Source organism: Physeter macrocephalus, chromosome 7, assembly GCF_002837175.3.
Source record: "Physeter macrocephalus isolate SW-GA chromosome 7, ASM283717v5, whole genome shotgun sequence".
NCBI lineage: Eukaryota > Metazoa > Chordata > Mammalia > Artiodactyla > Physeteridae > Physeter > Physeter macrocephalus.
This window is the reverse complement of record NC_041220.1, coordinates 10,030,808-10,055,807: the sequence shown is the minus strand read 5'-3', so window position 1 is coordinate 10,055,807 and position 25,000 is coordinate 10,030,808. Positions and strand designations below refer to the sequence as shown.

Here is a 25,000-nt window from a genome sequence, read left to right as displayed (position 1 = left end):
CAGATATGTTTTGAGTAGTATTGATTTCCTATCTACCCTTGAATCAAGAGATTTCGAATTACAGGTGATAGCCAAGCAATCTGGGCTTTTCTTCTTGATTCTTTTTCTTTTTTTTAAATAAATAAATTTATTTATTTATTTATTATTTTTGGCCGTGTTGGGTCTTTGTTGCTGCGCGCGGGCTTTCTCTAGTTGCGGCGAGAGGGGGCTACTCTTCGTTGCGGTGCACGGGTTTCTCATTGCGGTGGCTTCTCGTTGCGGAGCACGGGCTCTAGGCACACGGGCTTCAGTAGTTGTGACTCACGGGCTCTAGAGCGCAGGCTCAGTAGTTGTGGCGCACGGGTTTAGTTGCTCCGCGGCATGTGGGATCTTCCCGGACCAGGGCTCGAACCCGTGTCCCCTGCATTGGCAGGCGGACTCTCAACCACCGCGCCACCAGGGAAGTCCCTCTTCTTGATTCTTGAATTGATGGATAATTTAGCCACTATTAACAAAGCAAACAAAAGAAAACATCCTTTCAAAAATAAACCAGTACAATCAGCTCTGTGGGAAATGGGGGTAAACTCAGTGACTTCTGAGAGTTTAATGAAGTGCCTCATCTTTTCTAAGTCTTTCAACTTTCAGTTGCTGAACTCTGAGGTGCTCGTATTTCACGGTCCTCTTTGGCAAAGCCAGGCTCCTTGGCTCCAGCCGAGCAACACACGAGATGTTCTGTCCTCCTGGGTTTATTAGACCTTCCAGCTTTTGGTAGCAGGTGGCCAATGTACTTGTTTTGAATTGTCTAAACCTGGATTACAGATACATAAAATCTCAAAAATAAGATACAACTATGTTCTTATTTCTAAAAATAGCACTCTTTTAAATTGTGTTTTCATTAATATTTCATGCCATGGGTTAAATTTTCTTATTATTTTGAAGTTTGGCAGGGCTTAATAATGGCCATCTTGGAGGGAAATGGAATCAATTAACACCTTTTTGTGCGCAAGACCCTGCACTGTGTCCTGTGGAGTGAACAGAAAAGAATCAATAAGCTAGTTCCCTTACCTCCTGAGACTTGAAGGACTTTGGGAGAAATGAGGCATTTATACAAGTAACAGCGGTACAAAAACAGTACATAAAAAGCACAATACAAAGGACACAGATGACCATAGCTGTAGGATTTTGAAAAGAGAGAGAGACTTTATGACCTGAAAGGCCTTAGAAGGCTTTCAGAAAGGATATGGGTTTAAGTGGGGCTTTGAAGAATGGGTAGGCTGTTTGAGGGTGAGGGGCTCAGAGAGAGGACTAAAGGTATAATAAAGACAAGTGCGAAAGAGGGAGAGGAAAGATGGGCTGGCGCCACAACAAGTGACTGCGATAGAAAACTCCAGAAAGGAAGAAATGGCATGTAAACCTGGGGGCATGGTTTGAATGAGCAGAAAGCTGTCAAGACCAAGAATATTTAACCCATTAATATGAATAATGAAGTTAGAAGGAAGAGCTGATTTGGGGAAGAAGATAAGTTGGATTTATTGTTAGATGTCATATGATAGATCAGCCAAATAACATTGACCCAAAATTTAAAATTATTTTCAAAATCTGGGCTCAACCAGATTTGCCTTTGCCTTACTTTGACCCTAAAGCTGAAGTTAAGATTGTGCTGTTTGATTTATTATCCAACACATGCAAAACAGTAGGATCTTTGATTTTTGGATCTGGAAGAGTCCTTAGAAATCACATAATTCATTTCACCAATGAGTTAACTTGGGATTCAGAAAGATTAAGTGATTCCCATGAGGTCACAGAACCTATGAGTGATAATGAGAGGTCATGTTAAAACAGTCATCTATTGATTTCTGAACCATTGCTGGAGTCTGGTTTTCCTTTCTAAAAAAATGTTTATGCATAAGCACACATGAATAAATTTTCATAAATACTTTAAAAAATTCAGATATAATTTTTAAAATATACTTTTAAAATCCAAAATACTTCTGGATACCTCCATCTCTTTTCCCCTCTTTCCAAAGTCACCACACTGCCTCCATTTACCACCTAATATGTCTCATTCTGTATATTTTTAGAATTTATATAATCGTACACAAACATATCTGTACACACCCACATAACACATACATATGTCGTGTTTTAGGTCATTGGTTTACAGAAATGAAAACATATATATTCTTTTCTGTACCTCGCTTTTCTCATTCAGCAATACCTTGGGGAAATTTCTCCCAAGTGAAAAGTTATAGTCTAATTAACTGTTTATTTTAATGGTTGTGTAATGCTCTACCATAGAGCTTTGTCCTGACTTATTCTGCCTTTCCCCCTAATCAAGGAGATCAGTTTATTTTGAATTTTTTGTCCCTACAAATAGTACTTCAATAAACATACTTGTACATATATCTACATATGCTGGTATTTTATTTCTATGGATAGGATCACTGGGTCAAGGACGTGTGTATTTTTAGTTTTCAAAGCTAAACTGCTTCCCTAAGAAAGCTGCAACAGTACACATTTGCACATACAATTAATGAAAATACTTCCCTTCACTAGATCTCCCCAGGCCATGGAGTTATAACCTTTTTTCTTTAAGTTTTTGCAAGTGCAATTGGTGGAGAGTAAAATCTCATTGTTACTTTATTTGCATTTCTTTGAGTACAAATGAATTTGATCATCTTTTCATAAGATTGTTGGCTATTGGATTTCCTATCTTGCAAACTGTTCCTTCATATTCTTTATCCATTTTTCCAGTGGATTATTTTGTCTCCTTGTACGTTTTTAAGAGCTTCTGCTGTATTACAGATATTTTTGCCTGTCCTCTAGGGTTGCAGACATTTTTAAACCTATCGTATCTGTTCGTCCTCTTTTGCCATGCAAAAGTTTTGTCATTTTTAAGTCACCTATGCTGATGTTTTCTCTCATAGTTTTTGTATTTTTCTGCCTTGCCAAAAGAAGCCTACTTACCCTGCCCCTAGATTATATTTATGATCCTACATTTTCTTAACAGGATTATTTATTTGTTGAATTAATTATTTTCTATTTTAACCTTTAATCTCTCTAAGTCCATCTAAGATTTATTTTTGGAATTGGTGTAAGATAAAGATCTAGTTTTCTTTTCTTCTGGTTGAATAGTTGGCCAGCCCCTTATATTAAATAACCCACCCTTTTGTCACCGAATTGAAATGGCTTTTTTGTCATATATTAAATCCTCATTTATATCTGGATCTATTTCTAGATATTCTATTTCACATATCTGTTTAGGCCTATTTCAATACTTATTCATTTGATTACAGTAGCTTTATAGGATTTTCTGATATCTGGTAAATCGGATTACTCAAATGAGGTAGTTATCAAGTGCGTAGGTAAATACGTTAAAAACCTATTTGCTAGACAGCAACGGGATGCAAGCAGAAACTAATATATCAAAATAATACCTGGATAATTAAAATAATTTTTCCAGAATCTTTCTTCCCAAGTTCTATTTTTATATCAACAGATGTGGGAAGAAAAGTTTTCACGGGCTTATGAGATCTTATACAAGTGACAATTTGGTGTCGTTTCAATCCGCAAATACTGTACGGTATTAATGGTACTGTTTCCTTGATTCACAGATTGGTCCTTCAGAGGAATCGTCTCTGGTTGCATCTTCACTCTGAGCTACGACTGCTTCCCAGCCGGAGCGCTGCTCAGGGGAGAGCTCTGAGATTTTCCCGAAGAGAAATTCCATGGGGACTGTACCTGACCCTCTGAGATCGGCCAAAACTTCCCCGATTGCAGCTTCTGGAAAAGAAGAGGACCTGGGAGAGGTTCGGGCTGCTTCACCTCAGCCTCAACCAGCCGTCCTGGGCAGGGACACCAATGGCCTTTCTGGCGGTCCTGCAGAGCCGGACCTCAGTCCCAGGACAGCTACTGAGGCCCTGATGCAGGCCAGTGAGCATGGCGCCACGCGGCCAGCCATGGCGTCCGCTGGCATTGTCAGTGAGGTGGGGAAAGCATCTCCCACGCTCAACTCTCCCGGCAGTACCCGGCTGCCGGGGAGCAGGGAGCCCGCAGCGCCGGCCCCACGTTCTGCGGCAGGAAAGGATCTGATGCACGTAACATCCACCATGCCAGCCAATAATCAGCACACCCACCCGGCCGTCCCAGGGGACCAGCCCACCTCCAGCCTCCCGTCAGGGCCCGAAGACACCCTGGCGAGATCACAGAGAACCGCAGATGGCGAGCAAGCTGAGAAGCCAAGTTGTCCGCTGGGAGGGATCCCTGGCAAAGATCAGGTGCCCCCTTATCTCCCTTCTCAAGAAACAGTCCAGGGAATGGTGCAACCTGCAGCTACAGCAGCCAAGGCGTTCCGTCCTGCCCCCGCGCCTGCAGGTGGACCTGACGGGGAAAGGCAGCAAGCCGTCTGCGAGTCCCAGACGAGGTCCTGTGACTCTCCAGCCAGAGAAATTCGGTGTTCGGAGAACAGAGCAGCCTCTCCCACAGCCCCAGAGCCCCAGGCCGTGACTTCGGTGGCACCTCAGTCATCCCACCTCCCTAGCAAGGGGTCCGTGTTTCCTCCGGATCCGGAGAAGATGCTGCTGCCGGCACAGCCTCAGGGGTCAAGGTTCAGAGAGGTGAGTACGATGACCAACCAAGCTGAACCTGAGATCAAGGACGCGCCGCCCAGGGCGCAGCAGGATGCTGGGGTGCAGGCGGTGGCGAGGGTCGAGAGCAGGTCGGTGTCCACCAGCCCCAGCATCCTCGCTGCGTTCTTGAAGGAAACCCCCGCTCCGGAGCCGTTCGAACAGCGAGAGCAGCTGCGCGTCGTCTGCCGCGGCAGCGGCCGCGGGAGCCACACGCCGGAGCTGTCTGCGGGCACCCCAGCCCCCCGGGGGGCGGGCCCGTGCCTTGGCGTCACGCCAGAGGTGCACATCCAGTCAGCTGCAGCTGTTTCTGCGGCCTCGCGGGGGGAAGGTAAATCCGTGAGCCTACCGGCTGAGGCCCCGAGCACCTCATCCGTCAGTGTGGCACCCGGTAACGCTCAGGCTGCATGTAAAGGAGGCGGGAGGTCAGCAGGAATGACCCAGGTGGGGCAAGAGCCCGCCTCTGGACAGCTTTGGGGTGCTAATTCTACCGCCCTCAAAGCTAGCCTCAGTGAGCGGCTTTCCATCAGTGCGGGATGTCAAGCTGAAACGAGCCACGGATTAGGGAAAGTTGAAACGAAGCCACCTGAGTGTGCAGCGGAAACCACCGATGGCCCCAAACCAGACCCAGACTGGAAACTCTCCAACTCCTGTGGCCCTGCCCGCAGAGCTGACCAGTCCGGGAACTTGGATCTCACGACTCAAGGGGACGCAAGAGAGAAGAAGCTTGCGTCTCCTCAGATAGTAGGAGGACGAGACTCTCCTGGCGTCGATATCCTGGACCCGAGGGCAAGGGCAGAGGCCAAAACTGTACTGCTCCATCCTAAGTCTCGAGAAAGTAGAGGCACCGCATCAGCTGCCAGTCCTACACCCTCCCCCGTCAGAAGGATCCAGGAGGGCAGCGTGGAAGAAAACAGACAGCCCAAGACAGCCGCCAGCCTAAGCCTGCCGTCTGATTCCATGGGGGACTCCAGTCCCAGTTCTGGCAAGAGAACCCCTTCTCGCTCCGTCAAAGCCAGTCCCCGCCGGGCCAGCCGGGTCAGCGAGTTCCTCAAGGAGCAGAAGTTAAATGTGACGGCAGCTGCCGCCCAGGTGGGACTCACTCCGGGAGAGAAGAAGAAGCACCTGGGCGCTGACTCCAGGCTGCAGTTGAAACAGTCCAGGCGTGTCCGGGACGTGGTGTGGGACGAGCAGGGCATGACCTGGGAGGTGTACGGCGCTTCCCTGGACCCAGAGTCCCTGGGCGTCGCCATCCAGAACCATTTGCAGCGACAAATCAGGGAACACGAGAAATTAATCAAAGCTCAAAGCAGCCAGAGCCGGAGATCCATCTCCTCGGATACTTCTTCAAACAAAAAGCTCAAAGGCAGGCAGCCCAGTGTTTTCCAGTCCATGTTGCGGAACTTTCGACGGCCCAGCTGCTGCGTCCGTCCTGCTCCTTCTTCTGTATTAGATTGAAAAGGAACATGTTCGGGAGCCCTTGTGTACTTTTACGGTCTTCATAGATATCCCTCTGTCTATGTCGAAGCTTAGTGTTTTCTGAGAGACCAGGAAGAGAAAGCATTAACTTGAGGAAACTGCGATCAAGGATTGTGGTGTCCTTTGATTGGGGGTCCATAAATAATACATCATTTCAGTTTGAAAGAAAGAAAAGAAGCAAGCTTCACTGAAGGTTTACGACCTTAATTAAGAGGAAATAACATTCAGTGGGTTTTTTTAATATGATGTTGCTCATAGAATAACATGATCATTACACGTGTCATTTTGTATTACTCACTCAATTTATCACACTGTGGTATTTCCATTAAAATCCCTGCTTCACATTAAAAATAGCAAAAACACTCTTAGCAAAAACACGGTTCTACTTTCTAGTCCATTGCAATAAGAATGCTGATACCACACAAAATTCAAGTAGGTGATGAGAAATATGTATAAATGGAAACAAATTTGACTCATTTCTCGGCCAGAAGATATTAAATAAAAGCATTTAAATGCATAAAATGCCAAATGTGAAGTAGTATGTGTAAACATCTGCAGATAACCCTTTTTATGAACCTTGTTATAGCTGTTAATAAACGTAAGAAAGTCATATTAGGAAAAAAATTAGCACAGCGTTTGACTATGAATACTGGCCACAGAAAACATGAATTTATATATACACATTTTCCTGCACTGAAGGAAAGGGTCATCCCTGTGATTGCAACTAGATTAAATTGATATTTCCCTACCCTAGAGGAAGTACGTGCGACTGAATTCCTGAAGAGAGTCCTCAAATTATTGATAATACTAAATTTTATGTTGTTCAGGTGTTCTCCGATGACATTCTACTGAGAAAGTTATGGTTCTGGTAAGGAATTATAAATAGCCAATTACCAAACACTTTTTTCTGTGTTGAAAAAAAGAAAGCCTCCTGAGTAACAAAAACAACAGGTTTAACTGAGACTCCTATAAACAGGATGCATTTTTTTGTTTTGTTTTGATTAGGTTCAGTAGCTTCTCATAGAAAATGTAGTCAAAGAGAAATGAGCTCGCTTACTGTTTTTGTATGTAGACTAATATCGTCTAATTACTTACGTCTAATCTGTGGTAAAAAGGTAACCTCTGCAAGCCTCTTGATTTTAAGAGAAATACCATCACATCTCATCCTTCAAACCCAATAAAAGAAGCCGCCTTCACAAAAACATGCTTTGAGCTTTGGGTGGGCTTGGTCCTTGAGAACACAGGCACCTGTTTGAGCTGAGCCCTCACCTGGCTCCATAAGGGGAGCGTGACCCTGGGGCCCATGAGTGCTGTGCAGGGCCCTGGGCTGGGGTGACCAGCAGTGGTTTGAGTCAGGGTAGTGAGAAAGAGTGGGGGTGAGCAAGGGTCCTTGAAAGGCTTCCCCTCCTGGACTTGCAGGGAGGTTGCTGGTTTCCACCTTGCTTTTAGAAAATCACTGTTAGAGGCTGGAGGGGCATTGGCTGCCTTCTCTAAACGCACTGCCCTTGATGAGCCAGAAAAGATCGTCTGGCCGTGCATTCTCTCTCCAGAGATTCATAAATGCCATTTGTGCAGTGAATGCACAGTTTCTTTTCTTTTTTTTTTTAACATCTTGATTGGAGTATAACTGTTTTACAATGGTGTGTTAGTTTCTGCTTTACAACAAAGTAATGCACAGTTTCTGTTTTGGCTTTTTTTTTTTTAATTCTCTTTTGAAGATTCTGAATATATGGGGGTGCAGGGATCTCATACGTAAACTTTAACATCACAAGCTACACTGGACAGAACCTAAATTAGTAAATAGCCATTGATTCCTTTCAAAGCCGTTGGACTGTGGTTGAAGCCTGTATAAGTAGACCAGTCACAGGATTCTCAGAGCCGGAGAATGGCAATTAGAGTTGTTAGACTTGAAACTTACAATGAATTTTTTTAATAAAGCACATGTTTCAGTTTCTTACCAATTGGCCTCTAGTAAGAAGGCTATCTAAAGTAGAAATTACCATCAAATTAGCAGTCAAAGTATTATTAATGAATTGAGTCTAAAACTCTCTCTCTCTTTGGGCCTTAAATACCCATGTGTCGTAGTGTTCACGTCACTTCTGTAGAAGATGCCTTTGCCAGTATGTAACCTCCCTCCTGTCTCGCTCACTGGCTGTCTCCCTCACACGTGCTGTGTACACACGGAGGACACCTTCTGTACCCAGTGGCAGCTGTCGGCAGTACCCATTCCATATTGGCGGGCCCCAGGTCACCCTCTGCTCTGAACTGGCTAGAACAGGCTGTTCCCTGCATTAAAATAGGAGGAGAAAAGGAAGAATTCAGCATCTGGTAATAATATTTGTTTTCATGAGTTTGGAGTAACCACATGATTTATAAATAGTAAAAGGAATCAGAGGCCGAAGAGAGTTGTAGGCATTTGTCACACATTAAAAATAAATTAATAAAATTCAATAAATTAAAACTGAATTTGGTGTTGTAATTATGCCCCTGAAATTAAAGCTTAATGTGCGATGGAGTCACTTTAGCTGATTTTCTTTGGGACTGAAACTAACCTTTACTTCTTAATCTTTAATTTTTTACTTTCGATCTTTACCACACTCTAAAGACTGTCACAAAATGTTATAAAAGCTTTCTTCTCGCTTACTGAATCTTATAGAAGGAACAGCTTTGAAAAACAAGTCACAGAAGTAGCTCATCCAGTGAAGAGGAGCCTATTTAAGACAGCAGTGTTTCTGCATTATGATCCCCTAAGGACCCTCAGGACAAAACCTTGATTTGAAAATGTTCTTTCACTTCGATCTGTGACACAGCGTACACATTCAGGACATCATTTGTGGTTCCTTAGGTTCATTCAACAAATGAAGTTTCAAAATAATTTTCATGGCAGACTCTTTGAACTTGCTCTTCTTTTCCTTACCTGCATGACACACATTGGGTTGAAAGCCGTTTTTCTCCTTAATTTCTTTTAGTTATGTTTTGGTCCTTTTTAATGCATTTTAGATGTTGAAATAAATGGAGGAGATATTTTATTTTATTAAGTAAATAAGTATAAGACATTTTTTAAACCAGTAGCAAAAGAGAGATGAGTTCGAACATCTAAATGTTTAAAATGTGAGGATGCTTACCCAGTGAATATTAGGATTTTTAATTTAAATATTGATTTTTCTATCTTTATGACTATACGAAAAATGTGATCGCTTCAACTGTCATATCTATGTATCCTCAGTGCTTTTCTAATTATGTCTTTCTGGATTATTACCCGTGATGCCACAGACCAACTACCTTATATACAGTAAAATCCTAATTAAGCTGTGTGTTTTGGATCAGTGGTATAAGTTAAACATTTTTTTAGGTCAAAGTTAACCAGAAACCTTTTTGTTTGCATCCAAAATTTATAAAAATATTTATTAAAAATATTACTGTGTTTTCCTACCTTGGCAAGTCAGCTATATTGACTACAATTTGATTTTTGATGACGTTTAATCTATAGGATTGTCTAATATTTATTATTTTGGATACCATTGTTCTCCATGTTATAGGTTAAATATCATAATTGAAGTAAATTGGACCGAATATGCATGTGTAACATATACCTAGAGGTTGAATTTTGGAACCAAATTCTTAATAAGAGCTTATCTTAAAGTAAACAGCAGAAGAGGAAAACACCTTTGGGTTGCATTTCAGAGTACTAAGGTTTTATAGTTCCTAGCTTATTCTAATGTTCTTCCTCTCACCTCTAGGAGTTCCTCTCATTCGGGGAATACCTGTATATATACCACATGAAGACTAGAATACGATGTGACTTTAAAATTTGTTTACAGAGGACATATATCAGTATGCTGTTAATGTAAATTGTTTGGCTCTGTTGTATCCACTTCGTTACTGTTTTGCTGCCAAAATGTGAGAAATTGTCTTCTCTTCCTCTTACGTACTGTGCAAGTGTTAAAAAATTTGTCCATTTCTAGTACCACATAATTTACCACGTCCCTTGTCTACTCTTTAAGAATCAGTATAAAGAAAAACAATACATTAGGGTAAGGTTTGCATATATGTATATGTGTTTTTACTGAAAATTGGGCACTTGTAGCCTTGTGTAGGCCTCTACCTGTCTGACTTACTAATCGTCTACAATGCTGCCATGGAGATGGCGCTGTTTACTCTCTCCAGCTTTGTCCTAAGTGGTATTTGAGAAATGAAGCCTGTGAACGTCCCTTTGTGATAGTAATGCACTGAACTCAGCAGTATCTTGGATAAATGAGCTGACCGTCTTGTCTCTACCCCTGTTTTGTCTACACCGTGAATCAGAAGTCTTGCCCACGTCTGCCTCAGCGTTTGCTATTTTATATTCATATCTGAGCATTTTGTTTTCTGTTAGCAGTGTTCTTTGATTCCACGTGTGGCCCTTTCGGGTTGAATCTCTCCACAGGTGGGTCAGCTGCTGCCACCTGGCAAATAACAGGTGATATGCCGAATCTCCTGTCCATCTTTGTAACTGTATCCTTCTTAATGAAATTCTGCAACCGGCTGAGTAATTATAAATGTCATCTGTGCAGACACATGGGCTTAACGATGTCTACAAAATTTTAGACATTTTTGCAAAAGGGAAAAAAATAGTCTTGTAAAGACTGAAACAGATTTCCTTGAACTTTATCCTGTGCTTGGAAAAAACAGATTCTCCTTGGCTACAGAAATAAACTTGAGTTGCGATAGCCAAGGACATAAATGAAGATGGATGGAGGTGGAAAAATTCTGTCTCACAGTCAGTGACATCTGCCAGAGTTCATTACAGCTGCTCTTAAGTGTGAACATTCACCAGCTAAACTACTCACTAGCCACAACCAAATAACCTCTCTCAAAGCAAATCCAATACATCTGTATATATGTATAGATAAAAACAACAACAACAAAAAAAACCCTGAAAAATTACTGTTGGCTATTAGGTAAATCAAGGTGATAATTACAAAGGACATTGAAATAACAGCAGGCCTTGGTGAAGTGACTGTGGAAGCCAGAATGGTGCAACAAGATGTTATTCCCAAGTTTGGTGTGTTTTTTTTTTTAAGACCCAGATATCTCAGTTACTCATCATGAGAATAAAGACTGTTGATAATGAAATTAAAGCCAAGCAATAATGTGCCAAAAAGAGGCAGTTATACCAGCAAGTGCATCTATCATGGGCGCACCATTATATAATTATGGTTTGCTCCATTAAGACTGACCGTAACCCACAGGGTAAAATAAGCAAAAGCATAATTTCTGCTTTCTTGCCAGAAAACTCGTTTAGGAGCTCCATAAAGAGGTACAGCACTCGTGAGCATGAGATTTTATGGTTAACAGCTCTGTTTCAACACTAGCCAAGACCGAAGGAATCACCAAGAATCTTGCGAGCTTAAAACTCAAGACAGCTCCAACCCGAAACTTGGTTGAAATGGGGGGTTAAATGTCTGGTAATTACTCTTCCTGGACACTGGCCTGTAGGAAAGCAATTCAGTTAACTCTGCCTAGAGGATTACCAGCCTTAGCTATGAAAAAAAAAAGAAAAAAAAAAGGGTTCTCAAATGCAAAACAACTGAAATGAGAGGACTCATATCAAAAGGGGCCTGAAAGAATGCCTTACAGAAAATGATGTTCCAGATGGGCGTTTCTAAATACTAATTCTCCATCAAGTATCCTTTTGGGTTCAAGCTCAAAATCGATTGGCTGGAATAAAGGTCACATATTTTACACTTCAGAAAGAGATACCGATGATCAACCGGCATGGTGATAATTACGACAAGAGACACCCTAGTGACTTAAGTGTGCTAAGGAGAATTAAGTGTGGGAGAAATGCCAACTTCTTTCTCAATCTCCTAAGGTGTGGGTAGGTCATCAGCTTATTTCAGGGTGAAAATGATAGCTTGATTTTTAACATTGCTGCTAGCATTACTCTTTGTTCCTTTGAAAATTAAGTTATTCTTCAGCAAAACTTCTGAGCAGTTAGGCACTTTTTTTTCTGGTTCATACTGCTTTTGTGTTCTGTAACAGAGCAAACTCTGAAATGAGCAGAGGGGGGTTTACCCCTGTTTATCAGTATCTCTTAATGATTTCAGTTTGGACTTCTTGGCATTTATTTTAACCACATCTTTGAGTAAGTTATTTTCCATAATGCTTTCGGTCATGTCTTAAGATGACGTTGGGACATCGGGAGATTTTTGCAGTATTACAGCCATACTCCTCAGTCCCTGCAGGGGAGGAGAGACTAATTCTTGTTTTTAAGGGCATCTGGAAACACCTTTGCCTGAGGTCGAGGAAGGTCAACAGGGCCTGAAAACTCAAGAAGGAAATATACTAACAATTACTACTACATTTCTAAACGTATTTATCTCCGCTGTACTAACGTGTGAACACTATGTTGTGCATTATTACACTGTAGCTGGTTGCGGTACGTCAGTACATTCTGTTAAGTGTGTACGGTCTGCAACTCGTTGGTTTTCTATTTTTATGTGTAGAAAAAAATAACATACTGTATCCCATTTTAAGGCCAAGCTCTGTCATTAGGTAGGCACATGGCTGAAAGTGAATAAAACCAACAGAAGTGTGTGTGGGGGGGGGTGGGGGGGGGTGTTAAGTAACAGAATTTGTCCTTTCATTTTTGAAGGTCAGAAGTGGCTGTTGTTTTTGTTCTTTTAATCCTCTCCGAGAGTAGATAACATGATTTTCACAAAGGTTGAACATAGTCATCAGTTCGTTGGCGTGTTACGGGACATGCCAGGGCTAATTCCCCACCATTCGTCAGTAAGGTCAGTTCTTTGGCCACTGGGTTGATTTACGTCCCTCACACATCTTCTCTGTGTTAAGTGTGTGATTAGGATGTACACACTATGGGTGTGATTGTGTACATACCTCGTATGAATAATCTAAATCTTCATAGCAGTGCAGGAAAGCAGGAAGAAGAAACAGTTGTTCAAAAGCCTCAAAAGGGCTAATCAATGTGTATTTTCATTTTCTACACATAAAAATGTATACGTAACATAACTGTAAATAGCTTACCCACATATATGCACACATAAATGCATTTTATTCATACTGGTATATTTAACTCAATCACGAATTAAAACACCTAATTGAAAACTGCATCTTTTCATGACTGTTCTGTTTTACATATATTAATATCAGATCAGACGCTCCCCATTAAATGGTGTTACTCCCTGGTAGCAGATTTGGCGCTTAGGAAAGCCCAGACCCACCGAGTCACGAAAATCTAGTTGGTGTCTTCCTGAGGCACAGACAGGTTCTTGAGCAGCTTCAAAGATTTAATGCTGTTCTTTAAGCACCTAATTTTATACGTGGAAATGACAAACACCAGGGAAAACCAATTATGTTTCATAGACTTCATTTGTGCATTTATTAGTATGTTTATTTGCACAGGCTGATAAAAGCCCTACATTTTAGAGATGTATCCCTAGATTTCAAAAGAGTGTATAATCACTCGAAGTGAAACATGATTGCAGGCATTATTCTCTTGAGATCAGCAGAACAACGTTTAGCAAAGTCAAAGAGAAGTCAGAGTAAAAATTTTATTTTTTAAAATTTTAGATGATGCTGGTAGAATAACAGGATACTAGCAATTAGGATTTCCTTAAGATGGACTCAGATAAATTACTGTTATTGACAACAGGTGATACTGTATGCACTGGATAACAAGATTAGAGTCATTAGCCAGCAAATGCCAACACTGGATGACGTTTGTCAGTTTATCATAATTCCAATCAGTGAATCGATGTTGTTTTAGTTTCTCTCATTTCTTTGAAAAGGATAGTACTCTATTAGACATCAGAAAGTCTGGTCTGGTTCCTAAAACCTAATATGATTTGACCCCGATTCCTTGACACTAAAAATTATGTTGGCTGGATATTAGGTTGAAGTTATGAATAGAAATACCAGAATTGCCCACTAATAGAAAATTCTGTGTGGCAACGTACAAATATAGCCACTTCTCAGTAGAAAGTTAATAATACCATTTAATACATATTCATATTTTAAAGACTGAATGTGCCGTCTTTATATCTTAGATTTTTTAAAAAAGGTTAACAACCATAAGAACACTACAACTATAGCTAGCTGTGTTTTTTAACTACTAAAAACATACTTCTTTATAAGAGCAGCATACATGAAATCTTGATGTCAATATCTACTGTTGCTTAAAAGATAAATTTATGTAATTATTTTGGAAGATATGTATTAATTTAAGTGCCAACCAGAAAAATTATAGCTGTCAATATAAGAATCATTTATGTGTGTAAATACTCAAAGGAGAAAGACCAAAACTGTAGTGTGATGTTAAATCACTGAAGAAACGGTAATATTTAAAATGAAATTCCATTTATGAATGTATCAATATTAGAATCTAAAGTTATGTCTTTTCATGATGTTGATACACAAAGGTCATTAAATTGTTTATTTAAGAAAGCCCCCATCCTCCGGAAATCGACCTACCAATAAAATTTCCTTTGCTAGAAAAGTTGGAATGTTATGATAGATCAAGATTTTGAAATTACCTACACATCCACCCTCATTTTGGATTTGATTTTTGAATAGATGAATGAATGAAATTCAAGTGATCACTTAGTTTTACCCTCGAAAAAAATGTCAAATATGATTTTTTTGCATTTTACTCTCCATAATAAATGTAATATAGGTAAAAAGTTACAGTCTTTGCTTTTTGTTGTTATTGTTAGTGCTTCTGCCACTGCTGTCAAAATTGTTCTCTTAGCCCTAGATGTTTAGAATCAGTTGATTTTCAGTGTGACACACTTCTGCTAGGTATCTGCAGTGGAGCTGAAAGCATTTACAATGAAAGGGTTTATTCCTTTGATTAAAATAGAATTTCTATGGAATCAACAGTGCCTGCAGGTCACCAGAGGCAGTGGTTTTCCCTGCTCTCAATGGCACGGTGGTGTGTGTGTGTGTATGTGTGTGTACGTGTGTGTGTGTGTGTGTGTGTGTATGTATGTGTGTATGTGTGTGTGTGTGTGTGTGTGTGTGTGTGTACACGTATGAACTTTTGCTCTTGCTCCGTGAGAGGTGATGAGAGGTTGCCATTCATGGAAATACGGGGCGGGGGGGTGGGTACAGGGTACATCTACTCCTGTGGAAGCATGGAAACCTATATTCAGGCTTATATTGTCTCATGCCTTTGCCCATGGCCACCCAGGTGTGTGGCTGTGTGATTTCAGCCTTTCTGCCCACTCCTGGGTAAATAAATCTGGATCCTGCAGTTTAGGTTCCTAGAAAGAGACAAAACCTAGCCATGGCCTCCAATCCAGTTTAATCATTAATAAAACTAATACTATATTTAGATCCCCTTTTGCCTCCTTGAATCTGTGTTCAATTCACTGAAGAACTGGACAGCTGGATAGATATAAAATTTATTAACCCCAAATCTCAAAAAATGGTTTAGTGAATTTTCCATGAACTTTAAACAGTGACCGTTTCAAAACTTCCAAGGGCCGTGCTCTCCCTCCGACAGCTCTATATGGATAAATACACACCACTTCAGCCTAAAACAATGTCCTGAAGCCGCCATTACCTAACTCTTGCCTACTTAGACATTCGTTTTGGCAAATTAAACTTCGTGCATTTCCAAAGATATAAATGCTATTCGCAGAGATGTCAGATGACGCAAGGGCCCTCAGGGGAGGTGAGATGGTTTGTCTATGCCTCTAGCTGTTTATGTCCCACCAGCAGGCATTCCTATCATTAGGTGCCCTTTTCAGCCAACTGTTCTCACTCACCCACGTCTTTAATGTTAAGTGGTAAACACAAGAACAGCCTTAGCATAATCCAGTTTCACTGGACTGATTGTGAACTCAGAATACCTCTTATTTCTTGTGAAGCGTATGCCTTTCGTAAACCATATAGGATCGCTTTCAGTCTAGCATATATTCTTAATGAACTCATGAATACCAACATTGTTTGATTTTCCTCAACACCATTCTAGACTATCAGTGAGCTAAGTTACAGAGTTCTAAATTCTTCAGACCCTTCGAAATATCTTCATGTCCTACAGCCGGTTTTTCTAAATATATCATACGGGACTAACATAGTAGAAATTCATATTATCAGGATGAAAGCTGCAAGTGCTCAAAGAGATTTCTGGTGGGAGTATTAGCTCCCAAGAGAGGATATTTTCCTACGCCTTTTTTTTTTATTCCCACTTGACACCTCTCAATCAAACTGCGCAGGAAACTTGGCCTGTCACTCAAAAAGAAAAAAAAAACAACTAAGCAGAATGTCATTGTCAAAGATATTCTAGGTGTTTAGAAGCAAGATAAGACTTCTTAAAAGGTTGGAAAGTATTTGCGTATTATCTGTGTTCTTTTTGCCTAAAGTCAATACAAAGGGTAATGGCCAAGGGCTAAATATTCTGTTGGGTACTTCCACATATATCTCAACCCTGGGAGGTATTGTATATAAATGCACATTTTTTTCAGGCAATTTTTTTTCAGGGTTGACTTGAGATGGAGTCTCAAAAAGATATAGTGGTAATTACCCAGGCTTAGAAGTAAAGAATCCTGGGTTCAAATTTCAGCTTTAAAGCTAAATTCCTTGGCCCAGGCAGGCCCTTAATCGTTTTGAGGCTCAGTGCCGTTCACCTGTGACTTGAGGCGAACAGTACGTACTTTGCAAAGCTGTGAGGATTAAATGACACAGGTAAAACGAATTTCAGTTCCTTCCCCTACTCCTCTGAGCTTTGTGCTCTTTGCTTGAACGTTACCGTGCGATTATACAAAGGCTGGCATTTTGCTATTTTCTTCTATTTAGTAAGCTTTTTATAAATCTAGAAAAGTACTAAGAATGGTTTTAAACATGACTATGACATACCTAAATTGTCACTTTAAGCATATTTCCCTTTTTTGTTTAAAACATAAGGATAACACTATTCAAACGTTTAGCGTTATCAGATCCTTAAGAATTAGTAAAAGATTTTAACTTTGTCACATCAAGTATGACTTTTAAAATATAAAGTTAAATGCTAATTAAAATATTACCAATTCAAAACAGGAGGAAAAAAAGGGGAACAACTGGTAACTTTACTCGAATATTTAAAACTTAGAGATGATAAAAAGATTCCATATGCAAATTAAGAGAAGTGATATAACTGACAAAATATTGGAATCTAGAAAAATAGGAAGAACACCTACAAATCAGTTACAAAAAGATGAAGACAACAGAGAGATTTGTCAAACTGCACAAGCGAGCATCAGAAACGTATGAAAATATGCTCGACTCCACTAACAAATCTCTGTCCGCCACAGCTGCATGCTGTTGGAGGCGACGACAGATTCAGATTCACAGGGTTTGAGTTAGGAGCTTTCCATCCAAGAGTTGGAAGAGAGTACTTCACCTGCCTAAAAAAATATGCAAGTTGGAGATCCCTGGTGAGGTGTTCGTGGGAAGAAGGGAGCCAGGGTGTGTGCGCATGCGCCCAGGAGCAGCACGTGTTTGCACGCAGGGGAGGCGGAGGTGGGTTCTCTGAAGAATCCACAGAACGCACGTGAGGGCGTGCGAGAGAGTGCAACACTCGGGAAAGTACGAACTCTCCAGATCCCATCTTTTCCTGCCTCTCCCTGGTCTTCATCCAGATTATCTGGCAGAAACAGAATCTTTAAGGGGTGACAAGAAACAAGAATCCAAATCACAGCCCCCTTCTTCATGTGGGTCTGTGGGTCTGGCTGATAAGGAGAGAACTTTCGATTGTAAACAGAAGAGTGATTATTCCATGAGACCGGGCATTTGAAATTTGCGTTGAGACTGCATTTGCAGTTTGAATGACCTGTGTCTGCTGAGTCAAGGAGGGCTCCCCAAACTGAAATAGACGATGTCACCAATGATGACCCTGCCACCTGACATAAAGCTTTGTGTGCACAGAAAATACTGGCAGTTCATGTGACTGAGCCCTGCTACCTGCTTGGACCCTGAGAGCATCTGCATTTGCAGCTGCCGCCAGTCCAGAGGCCCCAAAGCTACCCCAGGTTTTAGAGGTCAGCGACCGCATCAGACCTTCCACAGGTTTTGGAGACGGAGTCCCAGGGGATTCCTCTTCCATTTATTCAGACCCACTGAGGTAGGCAGAATTCTCAGATGGGCTTGGAGATTCCTGGCCTCTGATACGCACGCACCTTCGCCCAGTTATTCAATCAAGCACTGCTGTGGGGTGATTTTGTAGATGTGATTCAGGTGCCAAGTCAACTGACCTTAAAATAGATTATCTGCGTGGGCCAGACCTAATCACGTGAGCCCTTTAAAAGATACCTTTCACCCCGCCCCCCGCTGGTCCCAGAAGTCAGAGAGACGCATTCCAGTCTGGCCTGGGAGAAAGCAAGCATCCCCTTTGGCTGGCGAGGAGGAGGCCACGTGGCAAGGAACTGGGATACATACCCTCGAGGGGCTGAGAGGAGCCGCCGTCGGATGACTGGAAGGAAACAGCGACTCGGCCTTATGACGGCAAGGAAGTGGATTCTGCCAACAGCCAGTGAGCTCGGAAGGGGACTCCCAAACTCAGGTGAGAACTGTGACACCTTGATTTCAGTCAGACAAAACGTGGAGGAGAATCCAGACACGCTGGACCCATACCTCTGACCTGCAGAAATCGTTAAGGTAACAAATGTGTACTGTTTTAAGTTGTTGAGACTCTGGTAGCTTGTTGCATAGCAATGGAAAACTAGTACAGCTCTCAATTAGGGATTCGAAATTGCCAAAGATCAGTTGCTCAGTCAAGGGCTTGCTTCTTTCTTTGCTATCCAAACCGGGAAACAGGAATCCTAACATGCCGAAGTATCAATTCTCCTGAAACACCTGATGGTAGCTTTAATGGCTAAGTACGTGAGTCACTTTAACACTGAAGCGAGCACAGATGTTTGTAGTTAGGCTGGGTATCTCCCCTCTGCTCTCCTCCAGCCACTCTTCACCCTTACTCATCCGCTCGGTGCACTTGGAGGCTGACCTGGAGGGATGGGTACCACAAGCCCGCTTGCCGTGCTTCTCTCCACTGCTTTCAGCCTGTCCGCTTGCTGGCTGGAGATGGGCGGCAGGGAGAAGAGAGCGTAAGGCTGGGACATTTATTTCCCGGACTGGCCCCATTTGTAGGCCTTGTGTTGGCTGTGTCACGCTCAACCGAGCCGAAACCCCTGCGAGGCAGACCTCTCCGTTAGGCGGGCTCCTGGTTACTTCTCCTGCCCTTGACGTCTCGGGCCTAAGAGCGACGTCCTGGACCCTACCCTGTCTCGAGACCCTGGTACTGCACGACTGTTTTGTGATTGTCCTACAGCCTACCTGCACCCGTGTAAATCTCTTTATGGAATTCTCCTCAATTACCCAATTTGAAAATGCCATCTGTTTCCTACGAGAATTTGACTGTTCGAGGAATCGAAGGACAGAGTGCCCATTTTTAAATGATAAAACATGGGACTTAAGACAAATTTCTTTCTCTTTTGGCTGGCTACGTCCAGCTGTGCTCCTTCACCTTCCAGTATTATTAGTTTATTATTCTCACCTCCCTTTAGGGAGAATACTCCGTAAAATTGGGGGAAAAAAAACCCCATTTGTTGGTGTAAATAATGTACCTCATATGCAGGTAAGATTTTCTATACCGTATGGTAAAGTGTCCTTTTAGTAAAGAAGCTTCCTGGTGTGAAACAGGCGCTAGGTTGTCACAAGATGTCTTCAGGTACCCGTGCTTCCCGGGGCTCCTAGGATAAAGGTTTAATGAAAGTAGGTGCCTCATCTTCCCCATTCACAAAATGGGACAATTAGTATTATTTGTCCCTTGCTCACAACTGAATTTATATATACATGATTATACTTTAGTGTTTTTTTCCCAGACTGTTGCTGTTAATAATAATAGTTCAGGTATTTTGAGTGTTTACTGCATACTGGTCATTATTCTAAGTTTCTTATATACATTTCTTATTACTCTTCACAATAACTCCGTGATGTAAGTAGTAGTATTATCTGTGCATTTTACATATGAAAGCTGAAATGCAATTTGCAGATGGAATGCAGGGAGATTAAGTGCATATATAGCTAGTTGGTGCTGGCACCAAGCTTCAAACCCACTCAAGCTCCGCGTTATCATCTACTTACGTAACTAGTTCACTAAGGCTGCCTTACTGTACACAAAATGCTGATGACAAAAAAAATGGGGATTATCAGGATGTTAGATACTACTTCAGTAAAACCTAGTGGTCTTCTCGTTATGACCTAACTCATTCTCCTGTTAGCCCTTACAAAGTTTTATTAACTCAGGCTTCTGAAGTGTTATGTGATGCATCCCTCATAACGGTAACAAATCTTCTCAGACCAGGGGTGGAGTATTAAAAAAAAAAAAAAAAAAGGGGACAATTATTTCTAGAAGAAAACGAGGGTCACTTAAATATATTTCCTCCAAGTAGTGTGGAAAATGGGAGGAGGAAAAAAAACAGGTTAAGTTACCAAAATATCCATTCATACTCTATGCAAATCTCATATTCACAATCACAATGAGTAATTTTATGCCAAGACCGCAAAACAAATGGGAGAATACTTACTGAAATTGTACAAAATTACTTGCCCTTTTCTGGGAAAAGGGGAAAAAAAAGATCTGGGTGTATGAAGGCATTATTCTATGTGCAATCTGAATTACAGTTACACAAATTGACTAAAAGTTATTTCTTGTCTCCTAGCAAATGAGATTGCTTTCTACCCTCACAAGTGTTTGTAATAATTAAGTTAAATTTTTATGAGCTTTAGAAACGTAACTCATGAAATATATGAACAAGCCTTGAGCACATTTTTAAATAATTAATAAAATTATTGGAAGGTATAAATTTGAAATTACATCCTCCTTTATGACAGAACCAAGGCCTGGTACAACTTCTATTTTCCCTTGAAGGTGAAATGTTCATTTAAAGATACTAATCCTAATAACATTGGCCAAATGTGGACTGAGACATTTAAAGTAATTACGAATTTATAAGTGATATAATCATTTCATTTTGAGAAGGTTTTTGATTTATCTTCCAAGGCTGTATATTGCAACAGAGCAAAAACCATCGACATTTTTGATGTGGCTAAAGAAAGAAAGGAATTATGTATATGTATAACTGATTCACTTTGTTGTAAAGCAGAAACTAACACACCATTGTAAAGCAATTATACTCCAATAAAGATTAAAAAAAAAAAAAAAAGAAAGAAAGGAAGGCAGACACGGTGTATTAATACTTCCTCTCTGAGAAAAACATTAGAAATTCTAAAGAGATAAGCACAGACACACATGACTTGGCAGGTAAATTCTCAATTTTAAAAAAGCAGGAACAGATCATATCTCCTTCTGAAAACTTTCCAGGGCATAATAACCAACTCTGCCCATAACTGGGGGACTTTTTCTCCACTAAGTCAAATGTCAAACAGAATCTTAACCTAAGAAACCATAATAGATTTTTTTCCAGTGACATCAGAAGAGCCATTCTTTCAGTAGACATAAATTAGGCACCTGAACCAAGCACATATGTGACATGCAGGTGTTGAAAATGTGAATGACCCACACTCTAACCTTTAATAGGTTCCCAGATATATAAACCACAAAACACAACAGTATCAAAAAGGCCACAGTGGAGCTATTATCAGTTACTATAGGAGCCCAGAAGATGAAGCTCTGACCCTGTTTCTAGAGTTCAAGCTAGAAGTTAGAGGATGGAAACAGGAAAACACAGTGCCTAGAATGTCACAGTCTATATTTGCACTCCTGCGTATTTACAGTATCTTGTATTATGTCACAAAGTATTTGTCACTAGAGTATCACAATATTGGTAAACTTGAATGTACACTTTCACACATTCATTGATGAGATGTGAAAGTTTTAAGTGGGTAGTACCATGAAAAATAATTGAGTGAATGAACACTGAAAAGAAAAATAGTAAACTATATAGTATATAAGATCTGTATATACAGCATGAGGAGATGATACGTGGTGAGATACGATATATAGAAATGAACCTCCTCCTTTACGCAAAACCCCTAAATCATGTTTGCAACCAATAGTTGAGGGAAGTACACCTGACCTAAAACCGTGTTCAAGAAAATACTTTGTTTTTCCTATGAAACACGTCAGGCTGTTGTTTCCTTTCACTTTGACCTGTTGTGTTTGTGATCTCTGAAACATGAGCATGATAAAGAATGCCAGATGTCAGTGCAGGATTAATAAAAAAGGTCTACCAGTGTTCAGTGTTTATTAATACAGAACAATAAGTCGCATGATATTCTTCGCTGGAGAAGTCCTGTGGGTCCCCATGGGTGTGAAACAGGAATGTCGCCTTCCGCTTGTGCTCGGCTTGGGGTTCTCTGATATAATTCATCCTGAGGGGCTCAGGCTGCCCCCTGCGAGTTGCAGTATGGGGGGAGAGGGCGTCCTCACACAACCATCAGGAATTCAGGATGTGAGCATTTGAGGCGGAAGCCCCCTAATGGCTGTGCTCCTGTGATGGAAAACACCGGTGCCTTTCAGCAGTCGGTTCAGACCACAAGGCTTCTCACTGTCTGCGTCTTGCCTGGTGTTGGTGACCCTCAAAATGAGATGCCGAGAAGGAACGGGAGTAAATCAGAAATTATTCCGTTAATCAGAAACTCTCCTACATATCCTTTCACGTTGAGAGACAAGTTATTTTCCAGCCTGGAGCTAAAGGGTCAGAGGTTGCCTGGTTCCATCTCATGATGCTTATCTCGCCTGTAAAGCATGTCTTAGTCACGGAGAAAGGCGAGGTGACTGAGGTCTGGGTTTTCTTTCTGTCTCTACTTCCACTCTTGGGATATTGGAGAGTCTTCAAAACGAAAACTCTCTCCGTTTAGTTTAAAAAGGTCAGGGAGAAGCAAACCTCTTTTCACTATTGACTATTCAATCTACAGATTACAGAGTTTCTGCTCCCCTTGCATGAATAGGATTAAAGTCTAAGTTCTCTGAGCCCACATGCTGCCTGTGGTATAAGACGGCACCTCAAAAATGTTGGAGTTTGTAGCTGTCAACACCACCTCACCCTCAGTGCCCCCTCCATCTGAAAACACAACCCTATATCCCTTCAGGATAAGAGTGGGAGGCAGAAAATGCATCCTTTTTATGATTTAGCATTGGCAGTCACATAGCGTCGCTTCTGAGATATCCATTAGTCAAGGCCCAGATTCTAGGGAGAGAACATAAACCCCACTGAGAGGAGTGTTAATCATCTGGTAAGAAAAGCATACGAGATTGAATAAACATACTGATGCGGCCATCATGAGAGCATGTCATCTTCAACCTGTCACACCCTCCCTCCAAGGTAAGGAGGGCCCAGGCCTTAGAAATATAATGGCCTTTCTCTCCGGCTCAAGGATAGGGAAAATAAGTTTATTCATTCTCTTACAAGAAGGGACAAAATATTTCCTCTAAAAAAATGAAAATTATATATTCACCTCCAGTTGGGTGTATATAAATGTGTTTCTGCCAGATAAATCCATCACTAGGAATCTGTAAACCAAGGTTCACGTCACGAATTGCCAGGAGGGAGATTGTGGACTCCAGTTTCTGACTGGGTTATTGTGATCTGTAAGAAGAAGTATATGTTTGGTCTTTATCCTGTTTCTAGCATAGAGCTAATACTGTTGGCGTTTCCTAAGTGATGAGAGCTAGAAATGTGTCTTTTGTTATGTTACTGAGTGAGTTTTGGACCAAAACCTAAGAATGGGGACTGGTTGCCAGGGGAACTAATTGTGTAATTAGAGGTTTCCTCGGGGGAAGGAAGAGGGGCTGGAAGTTGGATCAATCGCCAATAGCCAATGATTTAATCAATCGTGCCTTTGTGATGAAGCCTCCATAAAAGCCTCAAAGCCTGGGAGTCAGAGGGCTTCCAGGTTGGTGAACACATGGAGTTTCAAGGAGATTGGTGCATTTGGAGAGGACGTGGAAGCTTTGTGCCCTTTCCCCATACCCTGCCCTATGTATCTGTTCCATTTGGCTATTCCCAAATTATATCCTTTTATGATAAACCAGTGATCTAGTTAAGTAAAATGTTCCTCTGAGTTCTGTGAGCTGCTCTAGCAAATTAATCAAACCCAAGGAGGGGGTAATTGGAACCTCTGAGCTGTAGCCAGTTGGTCAGAAACACAGGTGGCAACCTGGACTTGGTACCCGAAGGGGTTTATCATAAAAGGATTATCCTTTTATGATAAACCAGTGATCTAGTTAAGTAAAATGTTCCTCTGAGTTCTGTGAGCTGCTCTAGCAAATTAATCAAACCCAAGGAGGGGGTAATTGGAACCTCTGAGCTGTAGCCAGTTGGTCAGAAACACAGGTGGCAACCTGGACTTGGTACCCGAAGGAGGGGTGAGGTGGGGCAGTCTTGTAGGACTGAGCGCTTAAGCCCCTAACGTGTGAGATCTGACACTATCTCCAGGTAGAGAGTGTCCAAACTGAGTTGAATTGTAGGTCACCAGCTGGAGTCCCAGAATTGTTTGGTGTTGTGGGGAAATGTGCCCCCCGGCGCCCGCCCGCCAAAACACACACACAAACACACACACACACACACACACACACACACACACATACACACACACAGGAATTGGATGTGGAACCTTTGAATTAAAATATAGTACAGTTTGGAACCAAAGAGTTACTTTACTAAGTTGTAACATCAGTAACTAGTAACTTTATATCCATCGTGAAAATATGGCAAAAAAGCACACGGTTAAGAATGCAATAGGTAACACAACATTGTAAATCAACTATACTTCAATTTACAAAAAAGAATGCATATATACGATGGAATATTACTCAGCCATAAAAAGAAATGAAACAGTTATTTGTAATGAGATGGATAGACCTGGAGTCTGTCATACAGAGTGAAGTAAGTCAGAAGGAGAAAAACAAATAC

At 41.4% G+C, this 25,000-nt stretch overlaps 1 protein-coding gene across 1 annotated transcript; it reads left to right on the top strand.

The window, feature by feature from the left end:
* Positions 1–3,707: 3,707 nt before the first annotated feature.
* GPRIN3 (GPRIN family member 3) lies at positions 3,708–6,566 on the top strand. Its single transcript, XM_007105091.4, has one exon. The coding sequence runs from the start codon at positions 3,708–3,710 to the stop codon at positions 6,060–6,062; it is 2,355 nt and encodes a 784-aa protein (XP_007105153.2). The 3' UTR covers positions 6,063–6,566.
* Positions 6,567–25,000: the final 18,434 nt, after the last annotated feature.

Coding starts and splice junctions, on each gene's coding strand:
- GPRIN3 (XM_007105091.4), top strand. CDS start 3,708: ATGGGGACTGTACCTGACCCTCTGAGATCGGCCAAAACTTCCCCGATT.